The sequence below is a fragment of the Ambystoma mexicanum genome, chromosome 2q, assembly GCF_040938575.1.
Source record: "Ambystoma mexicanum isolate Mex_15411 chromosome 2q, UKY_AmexF1_1, whole genome shotgun sequence".
Taxonomy (NCBI): Eukaryota; Metazoa; Chordata; class Amphibia; order Caudata; family Ambystomatidae; genus Ambystoma; species Ambystoma mexicanum.
The window spans coordinates 1,435,987,440-1,436,014,217 of NC_090924.1; the positions used below are offsets into that span (position 1 = coordinate 1,435,987,440).

Sequence of the window (26,778 nt, forward strand, 5' to 3'; positions counted from 1 at the left end):
GCAACAGACTTGTCTTTATCATTGACTTTATCATTAACAGACTGAATTGAAGGAGAGGGGTTCGACCTTAAATACCTATGCGCTATATTAGCCGCCTAACAGAAATAGCTAGAACCCGGGCCTGCTGCGTGCACACTCCCACAGAGCCCACCCCACCGGTATTTCCAGTTTCTGAGCCTCAGGCCTTCCTGGTGGCACGATTTCCTGACCGCTCTCCTTACGCATTGGTCTGCTATACCTTCCATTAAGGAACCTTTCCCCATTTATGTCTTTGAACATCGCGTTATTTTGCTACTGGACGCGACCTTCGTTCACGCTATTGTGGCGAACCACAAATACCGGTCTTAGCCTCCATGGATGTGTTGTTCCATCACCTTTGACGGACCTCCACCATTGATGGGCCACATTTTCTGCTTACTACTGAACCTCACCTTTGCCTTCTGTGCAATTTATTCAGAATTTCAGGCCTTGAAAACGACCAGTTGGGTCGAAACACGTGTCGGCTGTATTGAAACTGATTGAATATATTTGTACTAACGACACATGCATAGCTGTGACTATACCCTTGACACCACAATTTTCACAAATTATACATGTTGTGGACTTTGCGCGTTAGATTACACTCCCAAACCAATTGTGATTTGTATCATTAACAGAGCAGCCTGGATTTTCCGGAGGGGGCAGCGAGTCTTCAATCGGCTCTTTATGGGTCCTGGATGAGGGGTTTTGTTCGAGGCGTGGGGCCATTAATCCGCCCTGATTGGCAGTTGTTTCTCCTCTTTGGTAGTCACCTATTTCAGTTATTGGCCCCAAGGTGGATTGGTTCGACCCAAAGAACAGTCCGATTTCTTTAATCAAAGACTATGCCTCCTCTGTGAGTTTGATGGGACTGTGGGCTTTTTCTGATGGGGCGATAGCATGTTGGGGTGGGCAAGTTCCCAGGTTCCTTCTTACAACTAGGATCTTGCGCCTAGGCTTAGTCTCTTCTAGGGCCAATGTGGGGGGCTGAGGAGTAAACCGTGTAGGATGAGGGGGTGGAGAACATTGGGAAATTAGAGGGGCCTCTGACACCTCCATGGGTCACTGGCAGTATCCCGTGCACTGCAGTGCACCGCTATGACACCCGCCCAGCTTTAACCGCTCTCACCTCTTTGTGTCCTTCACATGCTCCTAGGGAGTTTTCTGGGTTGTGAGCTCTTACTCGCCAGCTTGCTTCACACCCTGCACTTCCAGTACCACTCCTGCGGGGATCAAAACACCCCGTGCCCTTGTCTCCCCCCACGGGCTTTGGCCCTGGCGGGCCTCTGGGCATGAGATATCGGAAGGGGAGCGTGGCCTAGCGCTGCAGCGCTTGAAGCAACAGTGGCCATCCTGTGACAGCAGCAGCTCCCTGCAGGGAGGGAAACACCCCACGTCCTTGTCTCCACCACGGGCTTTGGCCCTAGCTGGCAGGATATATAGGAAGGGGGTGTGGCCTAGCGCTGTGGCGCTTGAAGCACCAGTGGCCCTTCTGGGACAGCAACAGCAGCCGCTCCCTGTGGGAGCGAATCACACCGCGCCCTTGTCTCCCCTCGGGCTTCGGGCCTGGCGGGCCTCATGGGAGAAGATATAGGAAGGGGGCAGAGCCTAACGCCAACAGCAGCAGCAGCTCCCTGCGGGGAGCGAAACACCCTGCACCCTTGTCTTCCCTGTGCAGTTTTGAGCGGTGCGTGGTGTTTCATTCCCATGTTAGTTTCGTGTTGTGCAACGAGAAACTTTGCACAGGTCTTTTTTTTCAATCCGTGCTAGTTTCGTCCAGCGGCACAAGAAAATGTGGGTAGTTTTTCAATTTGTGATCGGTTCGCTCAGTGAGACGAGAAACTTAGTGCAGGTTTTTTTCGATCCGTCAGATCTTTTTCTATCCGTGGTAGTTTCGTGCAGCAGCACGAGAAACTTTGTGCAACTTTTTCGTTCGATTCATGGTATGTTCACATATTGGAATGAGAAACGTAGTACGTTTTTTTCAAACCGTGCTAATTTCACGCAGCAGCAAGAGAAACTAGGCATGGTGTAACCAGTCTCTCACAGGTCCCAGGCACCCCTGCCAGTCCTTCTGCACTTGCCTCATGGCACTCCACCCCGCCACTGTACTTGTAATAAAACCTTGAGAGCTTTCTCTTAGCACTTCTCCAGTCTCTACCGACTGGGTGCACTTGGTCCCCTGCCCCTTCTTTCCCGCACTTGCACAATCTGTATACAGTCCTGCCTTAAGATCGTTCTGTTGGTTCTCCCTTGTCTCCACCCCTAAATTTGCACTTGAAAAAAACGCAGCTATTTGCTGTATCTAAACTGTTAAATGTATTATATTCACTTAATCTGCTTGTGCAGACCGTTACCGTCTCAGAAATTCAAGGTTCTGAACGACTGTTGTTTTTTCCCCATGTTCCCACCCTCCTTGAGCGGTTCGAAACACTTGCCTGTGTATAGGCGCTATATAAATAAACATTAGCAACGTTACCATGTTTTTTTTCGAATAGGGCTAAGTTCGCGCAGGGGCACGAGAAACTACATGCTGCTCTTTACGATTTGTGCTAGGTTTGCACAGCAGCACGAGGAGCTTTGTGCAGCTTTTTGTTTGATTCGTAGTAGGTTCGCGTAGCAGCACAAGAAACTTTGTGTCTCTCTTTTCCATCTGTACTAGGTTCACATAGCGGCATGATAAACTCAGTGATGATCTTTTCGATTCATGCCAGGTTTGCACAGCGGCACGATAAACTTTTCGCAGCTCCTTTCGGGTCGCACGACGGTATGAGAAACTTTGCGCTGCTGTTTTTGATACGCAGGGGTGGCTGAACGATGGATTTTGACAAAACTGATCAAAATCTTTCAGATTTTGCTTCTGCGGCTGGCGAAACAGATCACCATTTTGCACTTTGCTTCTTGTAGTTCTGCTTTTATTGTTGTAAAACAAAACTACAAATCCTGCACCAGAATTACAAAATGACATGTTTAAAACCAGGACTTGAACATATCAGTCCTTGAAGGCGGCCACGCAAGAGCTTTGTTCCCGCACATGTTTAAAACATGTTGTAAACTAAGCAGGAGGAGGTAAGTCCTTTTCGCCAGACAATTTGGTTGTTTAGAGAACTGAAAAGTGAGAACTTTGAAGCCCAGGTACTCGTTCAACTCCACATCTTTCCTCACTCCCACCCTGACTTCTTTTGGTCAGATCACCCATTTCCTCAGACAAGGGTCCTTATACTGCCTTTCCCCTTTATTTATTTATTTATTTATTTGTTTATTTATATCGCTCACCTAAACCGAAGGTATCTGGGCGCATGAGTTACAGGTAGTATCATTTACAATTGAAGGTTACATACAAAGATGAGGTGACACATTGAGGTACAGCAAATAGTACAGTTACAGTGCAGGTGTAAATAAGTTATGGTGCATGGATAGCACAATTGCATTGTGCATACTTTTCACTACATGTGCCGGTATCCTTATACTTGCGTCAAATTATTCTTGTGAAAATAGCCAAGTTTTTCGTTTTTTTTTCCCGAAAGGCCCAATAGGCTGTCTGAGTGTTCATATCTGACTGCAAGGCATTTCAGAGTTTGGAGTCTGCCTCCTGTTTTTTCTAGTTTATACCTCGGTATCTTTAGTTGGTTGACCTGAGCTGCTCTTGTGCGTCTTCCTGCAGAGAATCTCAATGATGACATCAATGCACAGAGCACTAGTTTACCTCTTGACAGTCCAATGCATACTCATGTTTGCTTTGCGCATAGTGCCAGTAATGAAAGTATAAGAAAACATCTCTATGCTGGCCCTGCCAATATACGGCAGTATCCCCACGTAAGAACATACTCCTGTTGGCTTTGCCTTTAAAAAATGCCATGTCACCATCAGAAAACATGTTCAAATGCGCTGCAAAATGTAGGCCAGTCTAGACAGGTAATAACTCTTATAATGTTTGCTTTACCTTTGATGCTCAGTAAAAAAGTCCATTCCACATTAAGAAATAGCTAGACTGGCTGCACTGAAATGCAGTCTAGCGATGTAATAACACTTATCTTGCTTACTTTATCATAGATGCCCAGAATAAAATGTTATGCCACAATAAGAAATAGCTAGACTGGATGCAACAAAATGCCAGTCTAACCACATAATAACACACATCATTCTTGGTTTATCATAGATGCCTAGTAAAAAATGCAATGCCACAGTACGAAATGGGTACACTTATGGGTAAATGACAGCCTCAATGATATAACTGGGAGGCCAGATTAGTCCTTACTGCAAACTACCCTAATGGAAAGGCACACTGAAAATGACAGGCCTAAAACCTTAACACAAAGAAAGTGCCTGGTAAAGGAACATATGGGTCTTGCTGACGATGACACAAGGAACAGTGTATTAAGAAAAGTGTGTGTTTTTCTGCAGTTAAAACACAAAGTAGGCTGGAAAGTCAAATCAGATTGCAAATTGAAAAGGCACATCACAGTATTGGTGTTGGGGTGGTCAGAAAGAGGCCCCATTATTACGAGGGATTCCTGTTGCGCACACCATATTGATGGCAGGGGCATGGCAGCGAACTGGGCGCAATGTTGCAAAACCATATATATCGAATGCAGTTTATAGAGGAGCATCTGTATACATCTGCAGGAGATCCCACCCCCTACATCTCCCGTATTGGAGACAGGAGACCGTGCTGTGTTTGACACCAGCTGTTGTGCCAATACTGCAGCAAGTGTTTGCAAGAAGATACCCATTACGAGAACCGTATCGAATGTACCCCCGAAGTAACGATAACCTGCAGGAGGAATTCCCTGAAGGAATTTGAGATACAGCAAAGAAGAGGAGCTAGTGATGTCATAAAAGGTGAGCACAACATCCCGAGATAGTGGCTGAAGATGACGTATAGATCCTGAAAAAACTAATGACAAAGTAAAGAATTGAGTGAACTCTCAAATGTGAAAGAAGAAGACTGCACAATGCACAAAGTGCTGCAGAGAACAACCATTCAATACATTTACAGACACTGAAACGCAAGGAAGATTAAGTCATCATAGACGCTGGCTATGAGTAGTGAATAGATTGCAGGCAAAGCCCCCATTGCACAGAAAGTGGACATTGGAATCATGAATTAAGTAAGCCTGAAACCATACAGCAGGAATGGAAAACTATGTTGCAGCTAGAATACTAGGCTCATGGAGCTGTGTGGTGAGGCTGCGGTCCTAAAGTCAAGATTCTAGAAGGCAAGGTCAGCTATCTCCTCTGAAGTAGGACGAGTGTTCTGAGGATGAACCTTCTCACGTTAAAGTGCAAGAAAGAGCACAAAGGATGCCAAGCTTTAATTCATTTAGAGCATTTAAAAGCTGCAAAATGGACCAAATCCTGGTCTCCTGTCACGTGAGCCAAGGATGGAAATAGAGTTTGAACTAGGAGTTCCAGACACAATAGCGATTGCTATTTTCACGAGAATAATTTGACTCCCGTTCATTCTCAAAGACAAGGATACTCTGCAAGGCCAAGTACAAAGACAATTTCATGCAGAAGGCATGGACGATGAGAGATGCTGGGTTAATTGGGTGGTGAGGTAGTTTCATGCCCTATCTCTTTGCACCTGGGTCTGGGCATACGTGCTGCTAAATGAACCGAATAATCCAGACATGGCACAAGCATGCCAACCAGTTATATCAGTCCATTTGATGAAGGACCTTATAATTTGAAGACCAATGAGAAACTGTGTATCTAATGTTTCTGAAATTACATGTTTTTAGAGGTAGGATAAGTTGTCCACCTGATAACAGACAGCCAATAACAATCCTAGCTCCTATAGAAATGTATACTTAGATGTCTCCCTTAACCAATCCCGACCCTTGATAGGTTTTTCATTATTGCCACGTAGTATGACGTCACTTGTTGCGCTCACCTGGTATCCACGGGGATGCCACCCAGCCCTGGTTGGATGATTTGCACTCTCAAACCCTCTCCCGGTCCCTTGCTAAGGCCTCTGGTTAAAGATGGGTCTTAATATTGTAAAAGGTGGATTCTCCGTCCTGCTCCTCGTGGCAGGGCCACGTAGATGTGGGGGGCGAGCAGTGACCAAGTTACTTCACTGGTGCAAGCCCGCCTGTGGGAATCCAGGCCTGCTGCGACTCCGTAGGTTTGCTGCTTTACAGTCTTTATATGCAGTTCTTATGTTACTCTTAGTTTGAATAATAATGTCTTGCTTCTTTCCTTTTAGGTATGGAAAGTTATTTTGGTGTTGTCATGCAGTTTGAAGATGAGCATGGACCGGTAGGCGAAAGCGCAGTGTGCGCGATGCTCTCCGGTGAGTAATGCGCAGTGCTGTTTTGTCTTTTATATTGCTAACCTGTGTCTTTTCTCTCCTTGCAGGTTGCGATGTTCCTCACTGAGCGCTGTAATGTTCCAGCAATGATACTGACCAGGAGATGACTACCCAGGTAAGAATTGTGTGGCTTTCTTCATTCGGGAGGAAACGTGAGTAAACTCTTACTAATGCTGTCTTTCTTTCTCCTCTTTCCAGGTTATGGTATTCCAGGATGCATGCGGTGTCGGATGATGGAGTTCGTACCTTCAGGTGAATGGAACTGAAGTCAGCGATGGATTGAAGACAGGATACTGTTCCAGGTAAGTTTCATAGTGTTCTTCCTCTCTCTGTAGGTCCTTGGTTTCAGGTAAGCTGCCATCAAAGAACTGGACACGGTGAGCGTTACGCTGCCCACAGCAGAATAACGCAAAGCAGGTTCTGCTGTTTGGGTGTTGTTTAAATAGTCTCAGGTAAAGTAGTCCAAGTAAAATAGTCCCAGGCCTGCCACAACCAAAGTAGTCCAGGTAAAGTAGTCCCAGGCCTGCCACACTCAAAAGACTAGACCGCATAGCTCAGTTCCTTGTAACTGAGCTATGTGTGTGCCTCTATGTTGGCTGAACCCCCCCAAGTTAAATAGTCCCAAGCAAATAGTCCCATTCTAATGTTGGTCTTCATGATGGTTATGAGCCTGGCGACAAAGGTGCCAGGACTGACTCCAAGAGAGTCTTGGATGAGGTTTTAAGGCCTTTGACCTGGCCCTAACTAGAAGGCTGCCTTGCCACTGAGGGCCAGGGGCAAGGGTCTTGACATACTCTGATGCATTTTGTGTATAAAAAACATATTTTGTGTGGAGATCATTGAGAGACTGAGCGTCTGTCTGTTGATGTTCGTTGTAACCTTCCTGCTTTAGATAATTGTTAATAAAACAGTACTTTGCCATTTTCCTGAGTTAGTTTCCACTGGCGCTCTGCGGACGGAAGGTGAAATGGTCGGGTTGAAGGAGGAGTCGATACTGAAGGCCTCAAGTTGATTAATGTATGTAAGTAGACTAAGGGAAATGGCAACGTAAAGGGGCGAAATTGTGATATTTTGAGTAACGGGAAATTCTGTGTAGATAAAGGAACGCCTAAGTAATCCTAGTTCAAGGAAGATGGAAGAAGACGTCTCAAACGCCAAAGGGAGTATTAATAAAGGGGATACGTACAGGCAGGACTGTGAAAGGTGATGTCTTAAACCCTTTATAGGGTAAAATAAGTAGAGGCAAGAGAAGTATACCTCTTATTATAAATGGCTATAAAAGACGGTGATCACGGGGGCTATTAATGTGTATTGTGTTATTGTTTTGAGTATTATTTGTTGTGTGAAGCATTATGAATAAACAAGCTGTGAAGATTAGAAGTGACGCTGTTTGAAGCAAGGTGTAATAAACAATTGGCGCCAATCAAAAGACAGATAGGTTGTTGAAACAAAAGAGGATTGAGCAGTGATTGATGGTGCTGGCTCATATTTGTTGTTTTAAAACTAAAAGTGGTGATTTGAGTTCGATAAAAGGTTTATTAACGATCTGGTAAGTATCGACAGTCAATTGCGACTTGTCATTATGAAGGACACTCCTCTCATACATCTTTGTAAAAACACTGTCAAGGCACCCACCCAAGCTCAAGCAGTACAGTGGAGAATGGGTAAAGGGCACAGCTGATAAAATGTTCATGCCATGGCCACAAGGGGGATCATTGTCAAAAGCGGTATTACAACACATGACCACTTACGTACATACTGCGTACACGGGAAAGAAAATAGAAAAAAGGCTGGCAATTTTAGAACTTTGGAAAATGTGCCAAGAGGAGCAGGAGGACCCGCCACTGGAGGAATGGATGCTTAATCAGCATAATGGGGAGGGCATAGAGCCCTCAGCTCCTCTTACCTTGTTCGAGATTAAGAGTGTAACTACAGAAGAGATATAAGTTTATCCTCTAAAGGAACTGAAAGCAGCGGTGGGGTATAGTATCCCGACATATGAATGCCCCGCTTACAGTAGTGACGACAGTCCAGAAGAGAGCAAAAGAAAGTAAGATGCCTGTAAGTCTATACGAGGTAAGCAAGAAAGAGGAGAGAGATCGAATTTATCGATAGATATAGAACGAGTGAAGAAATACGATGGGGGTAGAGTAAGAAAGATTCTCCTGTTAAAAGAAATAATGCCAGAAACACCTTGAGTAGCACTAGAAGAAGAAAGAGATGATGCAGAAAATATTGGAGAAAGGATCGATAAGGTCTATCAGCAATTAAGGCAGAACAGCGAGTAGGGAACTCAGGGGAGCGTGAACGATCCCCGGTACCTCCACTATGAAATTATGAGGAAAACTCACTCATCCTGGACAACGGAAGGGGCAGGAGCCCTCTCCCCTCAACCTCGTCACTTGCTCAACTACAGCTGTGATCCTCGTGCTGCAGGAGGAGCTAGACGTGCCATTCTTCTACGCGGAGCAGCGCTATCTTCCTGCTCTATCTTCCTCTTCCTGCTCCTACCTGCAAGGCTAAAAACCTTGGGGTCATCTTTGACTCCACACTCTCTTTCTCTCATCACATATCTGACGTCTCTAAGAAGTCACACTACCAGCTACACCTCCTCAGAGGTATCTTTCCTTTCCTCTCCTTCCCCCAGAAGCTCACTGTCTCTAGAGCCCTGGTTCTCTCAAAGCTGGACTACTGCAACAGCCTCTATCTGAATCTGCCTGCCTCTACTCTCCGCTCTTTGCAGCTCATCCAGAACAGCACTGCGAGACTTGTCCTTGGCCCCAAGCCCAGGGACTGTATCTCTCCAGGACTGAAATCGCTACACTGGCCCCCAGTGGCTGCGAGGATTCAGTTCAAAACCCTCTGCATTGTCCACAAGGCCTTCTGGGGCCTCAATACCTTCAACTCTCTCTTGCTAAATATCTTCCTTCTCGAGCTCTTCGCTCATCCATCTCCAACTCCCTCAGGGTCAGCCGCTTCTCCAAGCAACGAGTTGGGGGTAGATCTCTCTCCGCTGCAGGGGCCTCCCTCTGGAACAGCCTTCCTGCCTCCCTGAAACTTGAAGAGAACCATCTCCAGTTCCGGAAGCACCTCAAAACCTTCCTCTTTGCCTCTGCTTTCTCTCACCCTCTCCCCTGTTAATATTACTGAAACTGCACTGAATCTGCCTCAGGGCCACTCACCTACCCGGTCTGTGGCCCTGCCACTCTTCCCTGCACTGCCTACCTGGCAACCCCTGCACTGTGGGACTGTCTCTGTATCCCTACAGCCCCTCCTCCCAGCACTTGTCTGAACTTATCTTGCACTTGCCACCAGCTGGCCCTTATTATTTATCTTGTTCTACTAAACATGTACTGCACTTCTCTCCCTTTCCCCCTTGCAGTTTTCCCTTCCCCCCACCCTGCACTTGCTCGATCTGAATGACACCTGGCCTAGTAGGATTGCTGTCTGTCTACCCTTGTTCCCCCCCGCCTCGTTGCACCTTGAAACACTTGTGTATAGGCACATTATAAATGCCATATCATATATCATATATCATATATGTTATATCATATCATATATCTCCTGGGCAAAGGCCCTAACAATATCCATCTACAAGGTAAGCCTAGCAGTGTTCACAAGGAACACACTGCCTGATCCTGGCTAAAGTGAACCACTGGAGTGGTTGATTTCACATATTCCATCTTACTCACTCGCCTCGAGGCTGCCTGCCTCTAAGATGGCCGCCCGACCCATGCCCCCGGCCACCACAGCGTTTCTAGGCTACAGCCTTAGCATTTGAATCTGGAAACATCCACCGGCAGGCGGAAGCCGGCCCGGCAGCGGCAAAGGCCCTGTTTGTCCCTGTAAGCCACTACTGTATACTCTAAGGTGAGCGTCCATCCCTTCCTTTCAGCTCTATCTTGCAGGCGCATTATCACTTTTGCCTGCACCCTACACAAGGTTACTGTTGGCGCATCATCCTCTGCTTCCTGATGAACCCCATCTCGCCTTCGCTTCTCACTACACCTACTGCGCTTAGCCTGTGGTAAGTAGTGGCCGCAATTGACGCTCTCACCTACCATACCTGGCACACTGCGAGGGCCACCACATCTCGCAGCCCCCTATCATCTACGTGCATCCCGTGCCGGCAACTACCTACATCCCTGTGAAATACGTAAGCACCTGTAATTCATCCTAGGGTCACTATACTCCTGTCCTCAGGGTCATTTTGCCCTTACAGACGCTGTGGCTTTTCATGCCTAACACTAAAATACCATACTTATTGACACTAGTACAATGTCTCTCACTGTCCCACTGTCCCACTGAACTGTTTTGATTGCGCGACAGTAAATTGCGCCCCTCGGCTTAATGAAATTGATCTGCCACACTGCATCCGGCATATCACAGCTGAACAAATTGATCTGCTCCACTGTATCTGTATGACCTGTCTAACCCTGATTGATCTATTGTATGCCCTAGCATAATGAACTTGATTTGATCCACTGTATCTCTATGACCTGTCTGACCCAAATTGATCTCCTGTGTGCCCTAGCAGAAGAAACCTGATTTGATCCGCTGTACCTGCATGACCTGTCTGACCCAAATTGATCTATTATGTGCCCTAGCAGAACAAACCTGATTTGCTCCACTGTTTCTCTATGACCGATTTGACCCAATTTGACCGATTGTACGCCCTGGCTGACTTATGCTGATTTACTCAACTGCATCCCATGAATCCCAGTTGAAAGCGATTATCACGATCCACTAAATGGTGTGCCTTATCTGATCTAAATTAACCTGCCCCATTGCATTTCCAGGCCCTAGGTGTTCCTAATTCAAATGTAGTATTGTACCTCTTAGGATTCTACTCCACTTACCTCCTGCTTTTGGTGCATCGCCCTTGACCAAAGTTGATCTGTGCACACGCTTAGATCCGATCCCACTGTGTACATGCCCTATCTAATGTGCGGCACATTACTGCTGCTCTGTACCACTCTTGCACCTGACCTGTTAGGCCCTAACTTCAGTAGGTATATACCTACCCAGACCATCATCACTCTGAAAAATGTTGTGCTCACCACGCACTACTAGCTCTAGTCCCCCACCGTCAGAGAGCACTCCCCCTTCCTCCATCCTGCCCCCCTGCCTACAGCACAACAACAGCACTATGCCCATTACCACTGCTCCACCCCCTAACCCTTACCGGTCAGAGCTCTTGGCAAAACACATTGATGGTCAAAAACAACCGATATCAGTTCAAGTATTGTGGGAATCCTGAGATTTCTGGAAAAGCACCACAGACTCCTCTTGTCCCTGATGTCCATACAGGGTGAGTAGTCTGCAGACCCCAATTTGGATCAGCAGCATGATTCAGTTTTTTAACCTCAGAACACGTCTAGTAGTGTGTGCCTTGAGTTCAATATTGTTCTAACTTCTGCCCCCTATAGGGTGACCCATCACACCTGCTGTGAGGAAGGCTCAACTACGGATGCCACGAGCACTGGCACGCGGAAATGTGTCTCTATGCCTGGTTCCTTTTGTCAAGGACCAGTATTGCTAACTGCTTTTTGATTTCTCTTACACATAGGCAGATAACAAAAGTCATGCGTATTAATCAACCATGCCTGATACCCTTCACCAACCTACCAGGGTAATTTTGAATACACCCTGGTAGCTTTCTCTGCAGCAGCAATTCGCCTCCTGCAGTGCTATACAATTAATTTGGTAAAAACTATTTCAATTGTTCTATAAGGATAGTTTGCTGTTGTTTTTTTATGATTCATATATGTATTGTGAATGTTATGTCTTATGTTTTTTTGTTTTTTCAATATTGTTATCAAATGTATGTTAAAAAAAGATTTGTACCCTCACAGAATTTAAACAAAAAAACACTTTTTCTTTGTATTAAATTAAGCTTGCACTCTACAGACTTTCTTTGTTTTTATGTGACTCTTGAGGCACATTGTCTCTCACTTCACAAATAATTGAAATTAATGGCAAGAGTGATGTCTGTCATAAACCTGGGTACCTCTTTGTTTGGATATTGAGCTGAATTCACCAGCATTATAGCTGGAACACTTTGCTACCAAACCGACTCTGAATCAACCTTGCGCCTTGCAACTTAGGAACCTTAGACTAGGCTCCAGATCCCTTCATGCAGCCCCTCGATCACACTCTCTCACCCCTGCCGACAAATCTACCAATACTTCTTGTAAACACACTCACATACCTAAGGTGATACCTACCAAGAACACCCCTCTTGAAGCTCCTTCTAATAACAACACTATTAATCATACCACTGACAAAGCCACCACGCTTAAGGGGGCCCTCATCAATGCAAGGTCGCTCCTTGCTCACACGCTTGATCTTGCAGATCACATCACAGCCCAAGATCTAGATTTCCTAGCCATTACGGAGACCAGGCTTCACGCAGCAGCAGGAATCCCTCGCCATTCCCAATGGTTATTCCATCACTAGATGTGACCGAAATACTAACCAATCCAAAGGCGGAGGCGTCACCTTCATCTACAGAAGCTGCTTAGACCTTAGACTCATCCCTAATCAGCATATGCCATCAGCAGAGTTACTGTCCGTCAAATTGCCATTCTCACCGACCCAAACCATCATCGTGCACCTCATTTACAGGCCACGGCACCTGTCTCCACCTTTGCTGATGACATCACCACCCTCCTATCTGCTAAGACCAAACCTAATTCACAGATAATCTTACTAGGTGATCTCAATCTTGGCTTCCAAGATCCCAATGACCATATGCCTTGGACATTGCCAGCACTTTAACTGAATTGGGCTTCTCCCATTTCATTCAGGAACCTACCCACAACAAAGGGAGAACCCTTGATTGGTTGGCTGATCTGAACTGCAGCATTAACATAGTGTCGAACAGACCTTGAGCATGGTCAGATCATCATATGATAACCTTTAACATCAAAGCTAATAACCAATGCTCCAATCAGAACATTGCACCGTCCATCAGCACGAGAAACAAAAGGGATATACCAAGGGAGAAACTGCTCCCTCTTATTGTACCCATACTAAATAATGCCTCGATGTCATGAGCGGACCCTACAGTCCTAGTTGACACCTTCAATCAAAGCATACTTAAAGCCATGAATACCATTGCCCCAATCAAACTACGGAGACCTAAACCTTGTGCACACCTCAACACGTGGTTTACGCCACACCTGAGAGCACTACGTAAGGAAAAGAGAAATGCAGAGGCCCGCTGGAAAAGCCTTCCTTCAGTCGCGAATAAGGACTGCCTTATAATAGCCTCCCTTAATTATAAAGAAGCAATTTTCCAAGCGAAAAAAGACACTTCTAACAAGCGAATCCTGCAAGCTAAATCAAACACAAACGAGCTCTTTAAGATACTTAAAGAACTAGAATCACCATCAGCCCCACCCGATACCTGTATCAAAGATAGTACATGGTGTTCTAATATACAAAAAGCGCTCCTACACAAAATCACTACGCTACAATCTAAAATCAATACCAAAAAAAGCAGTTTGCCGACTGACTCGCAGCTTAGTATTATCACTGGAACGACTGTCCTCCTCATCACTCCCATAAACCTTTTAGCTTTTCGCACTTTCTATTAAAGAAGTAGAAAATATCATTACTAAACTCAAACCATCTAGCTGCCAGCGTGTTACGTGCCCAGCCCCCATCCTTATGGAGGCTTCCTATGAATTAGCACCATTCATCACTGCCCTTATAAACTCATCATTCATCACAGGCATCGTGCCCGACAACCTCACGGATGCCAGGGTCCTCCCCCTACTAAAAAAAATGTCGCTAGACCCAAGCACCCCTGGGAAGCCAACAGATGGATAAAGAAGTAAGATGGTCAGATCCGGAACACCCTAAAGAAAGAACGCCAGATCCCATATCATATCCTGAGATTCCCCGAAGACAATCATGTAGTGAGAAAGGAGAGTCTCTACCATATGTGAGTAGGTTAAGGACGTTACCAGAAAGAAGACGAATAGGGATGGATAGTGGGATCCGACTATGGAATGGGGTTCTCATAGTTGCCCTTAGAGAAGGGGGGAGCAAGACCGCAATAAATTCTATGGCCACAGATGAATAAGGATAACTTAAAATGCAATCTCTCTAGTTTAACTTTGGGGGCTGGGAAATGGATTCGAAATTAGAGAAAATGACAGGAGGAAACACACTGGTCATAGAAGACATACAAGGTCTACTGGCAGCTATTCTTGGGAGAGGGCTGATGACATATGGAGACGAGCGGGGTATGCAAGTGTGACAGCACAAAACACAGTGCATGACGGAGCGCCATTTAATAATTATAGGGCGGATGTTTAGCGGGCTCTCAGGGTACAGTATCCTGTCACAACAGATATGGGTGCAATTATGACAGGAAAAATGAAGGAAGATGAAGACCCATTGCTTATATTCAGGATATTCAGGAGAAATGGCAGCTTGAAACTCGTGAACCATGGGAAAAGACAGTGGCATTATTTTATCATATTTTTTGTCAGGTATTGCCAGAACCAGTACAGAGACACATGAAAAAACAAGGAATCTGCATTACTCGACCTTCAGACTAAAATGCTGGAAATTCTTGATAAAGGAAAGGCCGGCTTGCTCATCCTGTTAGACCTCTCAGCGGCTTTCGATTTATTAGATCACGGAAAGCTTCGGAAGGGCCTGGGAAAAGCAGGAAACTGTTCCAAGCAAGCCATCGAGTGGATATCCTCCTTCTTAGAGGACAGAAAATCTAAAATCACCTGGGGTGGTTATTCCTCCAGTACGAAACCTGTGGACTGCGGCATCCCACAAGGCGCCAGCTTCTCTCCTCTTCTGTTTAACCTATATATTCGTAGTCTCTGCGCCCTTCTCTCGCAGTTGGGAATTTACTTTACCAATTTTGCAGATGATACACAACTGATTATAGAACTCAGCGGAGACCACACTACAGACAACAATAGGCTGTCAGCAATCTATAATACTATAGAATACTGGATGAAGGCCCACTGGATGTGTCTGAATGGTTCAAAAACAGAACTTATGACTTTTGGATCTACGAAAGCTTTATCCAATCTAGGCCCAGTCTACTCGTCATTCATTATAAAGGACTCCAACATCGTGGTCACAAATAAAGTGAAAACACTTGGCATATATCTGCAATCCTCACTAGGAGCCGACGCACAGGTCTCATACCTCAAAAAGAACTGCCAATATTATCAGAGATTACTACGTCGTATTAGGCCATATCTCAATGCCAAAAACAGCGCCACCATCGCTAGAGCCACGATTTTGTCTCGACTGGATTATGGGAATGCATTGATGCTTGGTTCAAGCAACTCCTGCATCAAACAATGCCAGGTAATCCAGAATAACGCTGTTAGAACTATCACCGGGAAATCCAGGCGCGAGCACATCACCCATGACCGAATGGGTCTCCACTGGCTTGCTATAGAGGAGCGTATTAAATTCAAATCGCTGACTCTTGTCCACCGCTGTCTATTCGGCACGGCCCCATCCTACCTCAAAAGGGAATTTCACTGGTATGAACCAAGCCGTTGCCTAAGATCATCCAAAAAAGGGCTACTTAAAGTCAGCCACACCAGAATAAAAGCTACTGGACTTGGGAAAGCTTTCCCCACTAAAGCTATAGCACTCTGGAACGAGCTTCCAGATAACCTCAGACTGGAAAGCAGTCACTCCTCATTCAGGAAGCAGCTGAAAACATTACTTTTCCGGTAATTCGCTATTTTCCTGCTTGGACTCCTTCGAGTCCCCCCTTTTTCTTTCTACGTAGTCCTGTGACCTCTGTCTTTTTGTGTTTTTGTCGCGCCCTGATGCTCGCGAGCTGCGGCGCGTTATAAATGTATAAATAAAATAAATAAAATAAATAAATAAGTGCGGATGGAAGCGAAAGCCATGGGCTGAGATACAGTTGACTAATGTACATCATTGTCGGTTACTACAAGAGAAGAATAAAAAGAAAGATGAGAACAGAAAAGTGGAGGAAGCTAAGTTAGTTCAGAAAAAGTTGACAACATTTGCCATAGAAGGGGCATTATTGACAAGCGGTTACAGAGTAGGTATGCAAGAAGCAATAGGTACATCACAGGTGAATAATTAACGCCCGATGGATCAAGGTGGGTATGGGTTTGTGCCACGAGGCAGAGGTGTAGATTTTAGAGGAAGAGGAGGCGGATTTCAGAACACCCAGGGTGGATTTCAGAATAATCAGAATGAGAGTCAGAATGCTCAGGGAGGATATAACCAAGGAGGGTTTGCCAGAGGGTCACACCCAGTATGTTGGAATTGTGGAATAACAGGGCATATTGCACGCATATGTAGGAGCTGAGGGAATGCACGACAAAACTGACAGTTTTCAAGAGGGGGGGCAGCTTATCCACCGCCATACAGCACACAAACGAGAGGACTTTGTCCAGGAGCACACATCCTATCAGGCACAGGCACCGCAAGTACAGCAGGTACAACAGCAGGTACAAGTACAAATGCACCCACCACAAGGGCAGTCGCAATAAGCACCTATGCAAAAACAGCAAAACGCAAATACAGGGCACACACTCACACCTAGGATAGGGTTGTCACTGTGGTAGGAGGGAATTCTTTCACGGGGACGGGGATGAGCTTATACCCTCAATAGGACAGTTCACAGGGTGACTTGATGTGTTCAGTACTATCCATGATACCAGACCCCCAAGAGGATCCAAGGGTTGATGTAACGATAGGGGGAAAATCCTTTTTTTTTCTTGTAGACACTGGGACGACCTGCACCAGTATAGTATAATATATTGAAAATATCCAATGTCACAGGTATTGCCATGAATGCTCAAGGGTTCTCGGGAGCTACAAATTTAGTTCCTTTTACTGATAAGTTCCCTTTTCTATAGGGGAATTTGACATGTCCGTTCCCTTGTTATATTCACGACAGACACCAGTCAATATTTTGGGAAGAGATTTGATGACAAAACTTAACATGACGGTTTCATTCAATGATCAGGGAATAAAGTGCTCCACTCCAGGAATACACTATTTAAACGTAGGAGAGTTCATACTGGCATTTACAGGGTAAGTGGCTCTACGAGGCGTCACAGTAGATCCGGAAGTCTTTCTATATGGAGTTAGCATTTTATTGACATGGCTACCTGGGCTAGTAGGAAAGAGAGTGTGAGGATACCTGATGAGTTCTTATTTAGACCACAACTCCCTATGGATGAGGAAGGTGGACAGACCATTTATATAGAACTGGAAGCAGCTATAGTACGAGGAAAAATAGCAATGCTTTAAGGGGTGGATGACGAAAGTAGATCATGGAGAACGGTGCGCTCTTGAAGAGGGGTACAGATTCACTGACATCACAGATGAAGATATGTTTAGAGAAGAACATATTGATGATGAAGTGGTGTTCTTTATGAGCATTACATACTGAATAAAGATCGAGAAAAGAGGAATCCCACAGCGAATGACGATAATGCGGCAATAACAGAATTTTTCCAGGAAAATCTAGAAAAGGTGCCTTGTGTCCTGTGGACCACGGGCCCCTATGACGTAGGCCTATTGAAGGGAATAGGGGAGGGTAAAAGAAAGTTTATGCCAGGCGCAATGTTACCCTCAGCAAAACAATACCCCATGTCCCGAGAAGCTGATTAGGGCATATTCCAGACAATTTCAGCACTGATGAATCAGGGAATCCTAGTGCCATTGGAATAATCGTGCAATACTGTGGTGTATCCGGTAAAAAAATCTAAAGGGGAGTTGTGGAGATTTATCCAGGACTTGTACCCACTTAATCAGATTGTAGAGGCAGAGTTTCCTTTAGTTCCTAATCCTGCAACAATATTGTGTAGCATCCCAGTTGAGGCTAACTATTTCACGCTGATCGATTTGAGAAATTTGTTTTTCTCGATCCCGCTGCATAAGGACTCACAAGACCTGACTTCCTTTACGTTTAGACTAAAATATACTTGTTTACCTCAAGTGTATTGTGAGTCCCCGTCGATCTTTAACAGGGTCATACAGATGGATCTTGGTAACATTGAACTCAAAAGTGCGGCAATTCAGTACGTAGATGACATACTGATTTGCAGTAAAACAGAAGATGAATGCAGACAAGACTCTGTTCAGTTAATTACCATATTAGCAAACAAGGGATACAAGGTGGACAAGCAGAAGTTACAGTACTGTCAGGAAGAAGTGTTGTACATGGGCCAGTTGATTTCACATGTAGGAAAGAAAGTGACACCTGAAAGAGCTGAGGCTATTATGAAGACGCCAAAGCCAAACACAGTGAGGCAAATGCAGCCGTTTCTGGGCTTGTGCAATTATTGCAGAGCTTGGGTTTTTGATTAAAGCATGTATACAAAGCCACTTTTGCAAGCGTTAAAGAAAGCACAAGTTGGTAAGGAAAAAATAGAATGGACCGAAGAAATGGAGGAAGGATTTGAGAAGTTGAAAAGAGCAATTTGTACAGCTCCAGTTTTAGGGATTCCTAACTACAGTAAGGAATTCTATTTGTTTTCACACACAAATTGGGCAGTAATGACAGCAGTGCTCACACAAAGGACAACATTGGGGTACAAACCTTTGGCATACTACAGCGGGATTTTAGATCCCGTTATGAGGGGACATTTCCCATGCGAACAATCTTTGGCTGCTTCAGAATTTACAATTGAGAAGTCCACAAGCATTGTCATGAGCTGTTCTATGACCCTTTGTGTGGAGAATGCCTTATTTGCCATTTTAGAGAAACCCAAGGGCACATTAATGTCACAAAGAGCTTCGGCATATGAGGTAATGATTTCCAATCCAGCCATTAAAACCGTGAGGTGTAAAATAGTGAACCCAGCTATGTTTGTAGCTGAACCTCTAGCAAAGGGTGATCATGTGCATGACTGTGCAAACTATGTTGAATTCTATGATGATATACCATGTGTGAAAGAGAATGCTTTGCCAGGAGGGGAGATTCTTGTCATTGAAGGTTCTTCAAAAATTGACCAGACCAGTTGGGAGAGGCATTCAGGCTCTGCAGTTGTAAGACACCGATTAAATGGTGTTGCGAGAACATAAAAATGAGCAACATGTTAAGCAATGGTGCTACTACCCAACGAGTATCCAAATTTGATTATCTGGGTATTTGTTTTACTGAGGACTGGCGGGGCAGTCTCACATTCAGAAACAGAGCACTAAAATGAGACAGTCACTCGGTAGCATATCACGATTTGTGAATATGTGTCAAGGCCAACCAATCAACCTCATTCTTGAAGTCTATAAAGTATAAACCAAAGCCGCAACCAATTATGGTGCAGCTCTGTGGGGCAATGAGACAATAACGAGCATCGAGGTAACTGAAAATAATTTCTTGAAGAAACTGTTGGGCCAGCCGTGCATTGCCCCGGATTTCGCAGTACACACAGAATTGGGCATCAGTCACATTGCGGAGGATTGGCACATGGCACCTCTATTACGTTGGCTATCTACATGGTCAAATCAAAGAGCCACTCTCACTCACGGTATAATTAATGGCCTACAATCGGGGTCCTTTTGCTACAGGATCCCATGGCTGAATTTCATTTCAAAGTGTGTATCTCTGCTGAATGTCCAGAGTTTGTAATGCCCTGCTGCTCTTTTCACACCAGCTGATTCAAATAAGCACAAGAGGATGTTCCGTACATTAATTGTGAACAACCGGAAAACATCTGGGCTCCTAGGGACCTCAAAAAGGAAACATGTATTAATTACACAGATGTAAATGAAACATACCTGCTGCATAGTAATACAAATGCAGATCACTGGGCACTGACCAGAGCCCACTTTAATCTCTTGTGGCTTAGAGACAACACAAAGAAGTGATCAGGACTCGAGAGGTAGACGGTCTGCCCTGGTTGTGACGCAGGAAAAGAAGACCTGATGCCCATTTTATCATGAGATTAGAAAAACTACAATTCTATGCTGAGGGAAGCCAAGTTTAATAAATGCTGGCATGTCTTGGTTTTTTTATTTTCTGCCGGATCAACTGCCGTGGCATGGGGTGCTTGGAATTTTTAAGAATAGAGTGGAACAGATGGAAACATATATTGAAGGATCAATTTTAATTTGTATGTCTCTATTTACTTCTGCTCCTCAACTGATCTGATTATTTTAATACCTATATTTTAATGTTTACATTGTGATGGATTTTACATGTGTTGTAATGTTCTTTTTTTGTTTTGGTTTATGGACTCTTTATCTGAATAAACTTTAAATGATGATGTTATTCCTGTGCATGCGTAAAAAAACCAAAAGGGACATTTTCAATGCAACTCAGTCCATGGCCTTTTGGTGCAATTTGGTAAGCTGAATAAAGGCTGTGCAAGGTGAACTGGAAGGGCAAGAAAACAAACATGAATAATTAGATTTGTTTTGCGGTGAATAAAATGTGGCTCAAAGTAGGGCCATTGTTCATTCAGAGCAGGAATGCAGTGCAGGCGAAATGTAACATTTTTCTTTTGTTGCTGCATTCTAACGGTGCAGGTTGGCCATGTGTCACCAGAACTTTCGAGAGGGTTGGCTGATTGTTAAAGGGAGGCGGTTTTGATGGACACATGATTTCACTTTAAGGGCAGTATTTTCTTACAGAGAATTTAGCCAAACATACATATCATGGACAGGTCACAAAAAGAGATTAAAAAGGGCTATCTAGGGGTGGGAGGGAACTCCCTGTCACTCTCTCCATTGGACTCTCTGGATGTGGGTTGGGGCTGTAGTTTCTGACGGTGCAAGCAGGCAGGCTGTCTCTATGAGAGGGTTTCGCTGAATGTCCAGCCGAGAAAGGGAAAATCAGATAAGAAATATTTCTTTGCAAGTTCTGTCCAGGCAACCTGTTTTGGGAGACGATTCTCAACAGCTGGGCTGAGGGGGTGTTCTGGCCCTGCTGTGCAGAGGCATGCTGAACGAGGCATAACCTAGGGGAGCATAAAAGTCCAAATTGAGGTGTGCAATTCGGTTACAGACAATTTCCGGCTAAAGATAGATAGCTATTTATATGTGTTTCCTGCCCTGTCCAAAATAAATGCAGATTTCACATTTTCTTTATGTGTTTTTCACTGCGCAAGCAGCAAGCTGTAAATATAACTGTAGGCAGTGAGCTGCACAGAGTAATTGCTATCTTTCAAGGTCTGTAGATAATCATGTTTTGAACTGCAACCCTAGAAGTGTGATTGAGGCTCGCTGCAGGGTGGTTTTCATATTGCGGGGAAAGAGTTACTAGAAAATATATGAGTGGTTATGTTTTAGTGTGAGGAATAAAATCTGTTACTACTGCAAAAGTGTAACAAGAGTTTGAGGTGTACGCTTTCACTTCTGTATAATGTCATAATGACTTATTGCTTATAAAGTGATTGCAAAAGAAACAAGTCAGACTCGGTTTACTTATTATGTGTCCTAGTTCTTTGTATTACTATACAGACACATGTGAGGCATGTTGTGATTGTGTCCTACCGCAACCAAAGAGTCCTCCAACATCTATCGACATGCAATGAATGCTCCATGTTTGCAGCACTACATCGAGACATCCTGAAGAGCCCTCCTATCTCTAGAGACATCTGTTGAATGGTCCAGGTTTTCACCACTATACCCAGACATGCCGAAGAGTCCTCCAACATCTATGGACATATAATGAATGCAAAAAATGTGGGCTCCTGGTATGGAACCTATTCTACCCAGGAGGGTTAAATCAGAAACAAAATACACCAATGAATAGGTTCAAGGGTACTCATACACGAAGGGCTCCCACAATTGGTTTGAAAAAATGACTCTTCGAAATTGTTATCATAGAGAAAGATCTCTAGAGGACTTTTTATATTGTAATTGCATGAGTCAAAAACACAACAATACAATTTACAGAGAGAGAATAGACATCATCAATGGTTTGTTGGAACATAACAGAACATAAACGTTAATGCTTTAAAACACCATTTACCACCAATGCTCGGGACAAAGTTGAAAATGGTGTGTGTGCAACAAACCCAACCTCTGTGGAGGTTTGTCAAAACAGACACAGTTCAATTGTGAAACAATTCAAAGCGGAATTCTAAAGACAATGTAAAACAACTAAGAGGACACAGATAAGATTTTTCATGTGTGAACAGCAATCAATGTGCTGTGAATTCGGGGAGTAGTATGTCTACACCAGGTGTTTCGGCCATTTAGAATTGGGCTAAATGAGCCTCATCTTTGGGACGGCCATACTACTCCCCGAATTCACAGCACATTGATTGCTGTTCACACATGAAAAATCTTATTTGTTGCCTCTTAGTTGTTTTACGTTGTCTTTAGAATTCCGCTTTGAATTGTTTCACAATTGAACTGTGTCTGTTTTGACAAACCTCCACCGAGGTTGGGTTTGTTGCACACACACCATTTTCAACTTTGTCCCGAGCATTGGTGGTAAATGGTGTTTTAAAGCATTAACCTTTATGTTCTGTTATGGTCCAACAAACCATTGATGATGTCTATTCTCTCTCTGTAAATTGTGTTGTTGTGTTTTTGACTCATGCAATTACAACATAAAAAGTCCTCTAGAGATCTTTCTCTATGATAACAATTTCGAAGAGTCATTTTTTCAAACCAATTGTGGGAGCCCTTCGTGTATGAGTACCCTTGAACCTATTCATTGGTGTATTTTGTTTCTCATATAATGAATGCTCCAGGTTCTCAGGACTACATAGAGACATCCTGAAGAGTCCTCCTACCACTAGAGACATCTAATGAATGCCTGGTGTTTTCACAACTATACCGAGACATGCCGATGAATCTGCCAACATCTAGATACATGAAATGAATCCTCCAGGATTTTACTACTACTCCCAGAAATGCCGACTAGTCTTCCAACTTCTAGAGACATCTAATGAATGATCCAGGTTCTCACCACGACATCGAGACATCCTAAAGAGTCCTCCTAACTCCAGAGACACCTAATGAATTCCCAAGGTTTTCACTACTATACCGAGACATGTCGAAGAGTCATCCAACATCAAGAGACATCTAATTAATGCCCAGGGTTTTCACCCCTATACCGAGACATGCCAAAGAGTCCTCCAAAATCTAAAGACATATAATGAATGCTCCAGGTTCTCAGCACTACATCGAGACATCCTGAAGAGTCCTCTGACCTCTAGAGACATCTAATGAATGCCTGGGGTTTTCACAACTATACCGAGACATGCCGATGAATCTGCCAACATCTAGAGACATGTAATGAATGCCAGGGTTCTCAGCACTACATCGAAACATCTCACAGTTTTGTCATCAATACATTGGTTTTAATAGCTCCTGCTACGTGTTAGGCAGGTGATCCAGACTGATTCCTGCGGTTTCCAAGTAGAGATACAAGACCTTCACGCACCCCCCCAGACCATGCCGCTGTAATTCCTGCAGCTACCACTTACCACATGGCTCTGATCCCTGCAGGTATCCCCCACCTGCCCACGGCCTGGTGCCAGAGTGACCTACCTTCAGCTTTCCATCCTGTCGCACAGGTGTCCAGTCTGCTCCATCCTCGCTGCTGGAGATGGTGAACTCCTTCACAAACATGGAGGTAAGCATGGCCTTTGCCCCCTGGGTCACGATGCCGGTCACCTTGACCCTCCTGTTGAAGTGCACCTGCAGCCACTCCTTCTGGGAGTTCACCTGAGGGGAGAAGGAGAGATGAGAGCAGTGTCTTCCAGAGCATCTTCTCCTGCTTAACTCTTGCTTCCTTTTTATAGTGCTTCCTACATGAGTTGCACTTACTCTCAACTTTGACCTTTGACCACTCACCTAGCTTTTCACGCTCAGTTTATTCTCTCATCTGGCCCCCATGGAACTGGAAGCATCCCTCCTCTCTGCTCCCTAAACCCCCAATGTGGCTAACTCTACTTTCTATTTGGATCTTCAAAACTACCTTTAATCATCTGTCTAAACTTCTTTGTATTTATTTACTTCCATACATTTCAGGTTTTATATAATGTGTTGCATTTATGATTTTTGTGTTACCTGGCTGTTCAATGTTTATCACTTTGCATAAAAGATTTATAAATAAATAACTGGTAACTGGAGCTGTATGCTCCATGTACACAGTTACATAATCTCTGCAGGTCCCAATAAGGATGTCCTATCTGTGGATACAGGACTCCCCAGGCCAGCTCTTTCAGAAGGTTCCCAGATACACACTGCCCCCTAGCGGTGCTAAAGGAATGGATGAAGGGATTTACAGGAGCAGGGAGTATTCAGCAGGTTCCCCGGATAGACACTTTAGTGGTCCTAATGGGATGGACATTGGGATCTACAGGAGCAGGGAGTATTCAGCAGGTTCCCCGGATAGACACTGCCCTCTAGTGGTCCTAATGGGATGGACACTGGGATCTACAGGAGCAGGGAGTATTCAGCAGGTTCCCCAGATAGACACTGCCCTCTAGTGGTCCTAATGGGATGGACACTGGGATCTACAGGAGCAGGGAGTATTCAGCAGGTTCTCCTGACACAGGCTGCCCCCCCAGTGGTGATAACGGTTTGGACACTGGGAACTACAGGCGATGGGAGTGTACATCTGATTCTCCTGTTATTATTAGAGCATTGATTGAGTGCAGACCTATTCACACATCACTTTAAAACCATAGGGGGGAAGAAAATGGTGAGGGAAGCAGAAGAACAAGGGAGTGGGGCGCTAACAACATGGGAAGGGCAGGGCTGCAATTTGTCAGCAATGGATCTACCAGCATCCAGGGGAGGAGACAGTGGTGAGCAGATCACTGGGTCTCAGGTATGGTGGGGAGTGGAGGGTATGTGGACCTAAGTGTTAGGGAGCAGCCATTCCTTGAAGGTGGGGGTCCCTCGTGTTCCACATTGTCAAACACCTCTCCTTCAAGACACACATAGCTAAGAAAGCTCAGACAGCTTGGTATCAGCTCTCCCTCCTGCGGAAGGTCAAGCCCTTCCTCACTCTGGACAGCTTTAGATCCACTGTTCAAGCACTGGTCCTATCCCATCTGAATTGGGGCAATGTCCTCCTTGAAGGCCTCCCAACATCCTCCCTTGTGCCCCTGAGAAGTGTCCTACACGCGGCTGCATGCTTCAAGGGTCTACGCAGACACGGCCACATCACCATGGCCATCATCGATCTTCACTGGCTCACACTGCACGCATTAATCACCTTCAAGTCTTGCTACATCATCTATAAGGCAGGCGCCCTCAAGTCACCCAGCTACCCTGCAGAGAAACTCAGCATCTCTGGTGGACAGGGCACCACCAGAAGCCAGGACATGTGCGGACTTGAAATTCAATGCTGCAAAAAGGAAAGGACCAGAAAACAAGACTATGGAACCTTCTCATCGTCAGCATCAGACTCAACCCCACACGCCTACAATTTAAAAAAGAACTCAAGACCCACCTCTTCAAGGAGTCTCTCCTGCTCAACAGCTAGGGCATAACGTCACCCCTCCGCCATCTGACTCGCTAGACACATCCGCCCTTCTCGCAGCCACCCTGTACAGCTCTATCCTTCCTCTATGCCCCTCTGTATCCTACCCCCGATGTATATCTGTTGTTCTGTTGTTATCTCTGAAAAGCGCTCCACTATGCATCTGTAATGTTGTATACCACTGCAAAGCGCTCCATTATGCATTTGTACTTTTGTATACCTCTGTATTGCTTTGCGAAGCTAGGTCCGCGCTCAATAAATACCATCAATAAATACCATCAAGGGTCTTGAGCTCCTTCCTGAACTGTAGAAGCAACAGGTGGAGTCTGATGTTGATGGGGAGATGGTTCCAGAGTTTTGGGGCATAGACAGAGAAGGCCTGTCTTGTGTTTCTTTCCTTCCGGCACCGGCAAAGTTCAAGCCTGTACACGTCCTTACTTCTGGTGGATCGCAGGTCTCCAGAGATGCTGTGTTTCACAGCGAGGCAGCTTTGGGACTTCAGAATGACAGCCTTGCAGCAGGATTTGAACATGATGCAAGCTTGCAGTAGGAGCTAGTGCAGTTCGATGAGGGTCGGATTGATATTTTATGTTATGTTGATTTAAACCGTGCACCGCTACCACCCAGGGGCAGATATGATTGAGTTTGCGCAGTCCTTTGCTGAGTCATGCTGCATCATGCAGGACGCATCTCCGGGGTGCCAAGGTAGTCACCAAAAGGCCTTCCAAAAGGCCATTGCCACCATCCAGGTGGGAGAGGACTAGAGCATGGACAGCCGATCTGAAGTTGTTTTCTGGTTATCAGGTTCCACTGATACACAGTGCCGGATAATATCGCTAAAGGGACGGACACTAGGATTCACAGGAGCTGGGATTTTACACAGGTTCTCCTGACACACGCAGCCCCCCACTGGTGCTAGAGGAATGGACACTAGGATCTACAGGAGATTCCTGTGTACAGCTGGTTCTCCTGGCACATGCTGCCCTCTAGTGGTGGTAACCATATG

The 26,778-nt window shown here is 45.0% G+C and overlaps 1 protein-coding gene across 1 annotated transcript in view; it reads right to left on the reverse strand.

Annotated features, from left to right (window-relative positions):
* Positions 1-26,778, reverse strand: part of F8 (coagulation factor VIII) — a 906,500-nt gene that overhangs the window by 8,750 nt on the left and 870,972 nt on the right. The window contains exon 25 of the mRNA XM_069648978.1: positions 23,828-24,004. Coding sequence (XP_069505079.1) covers positions 23,828-24,004 — 177 coding nt within the window. The remainder of the gene's footprint in view (positions 1-23,827; positions 24,005-26,778) is intronic.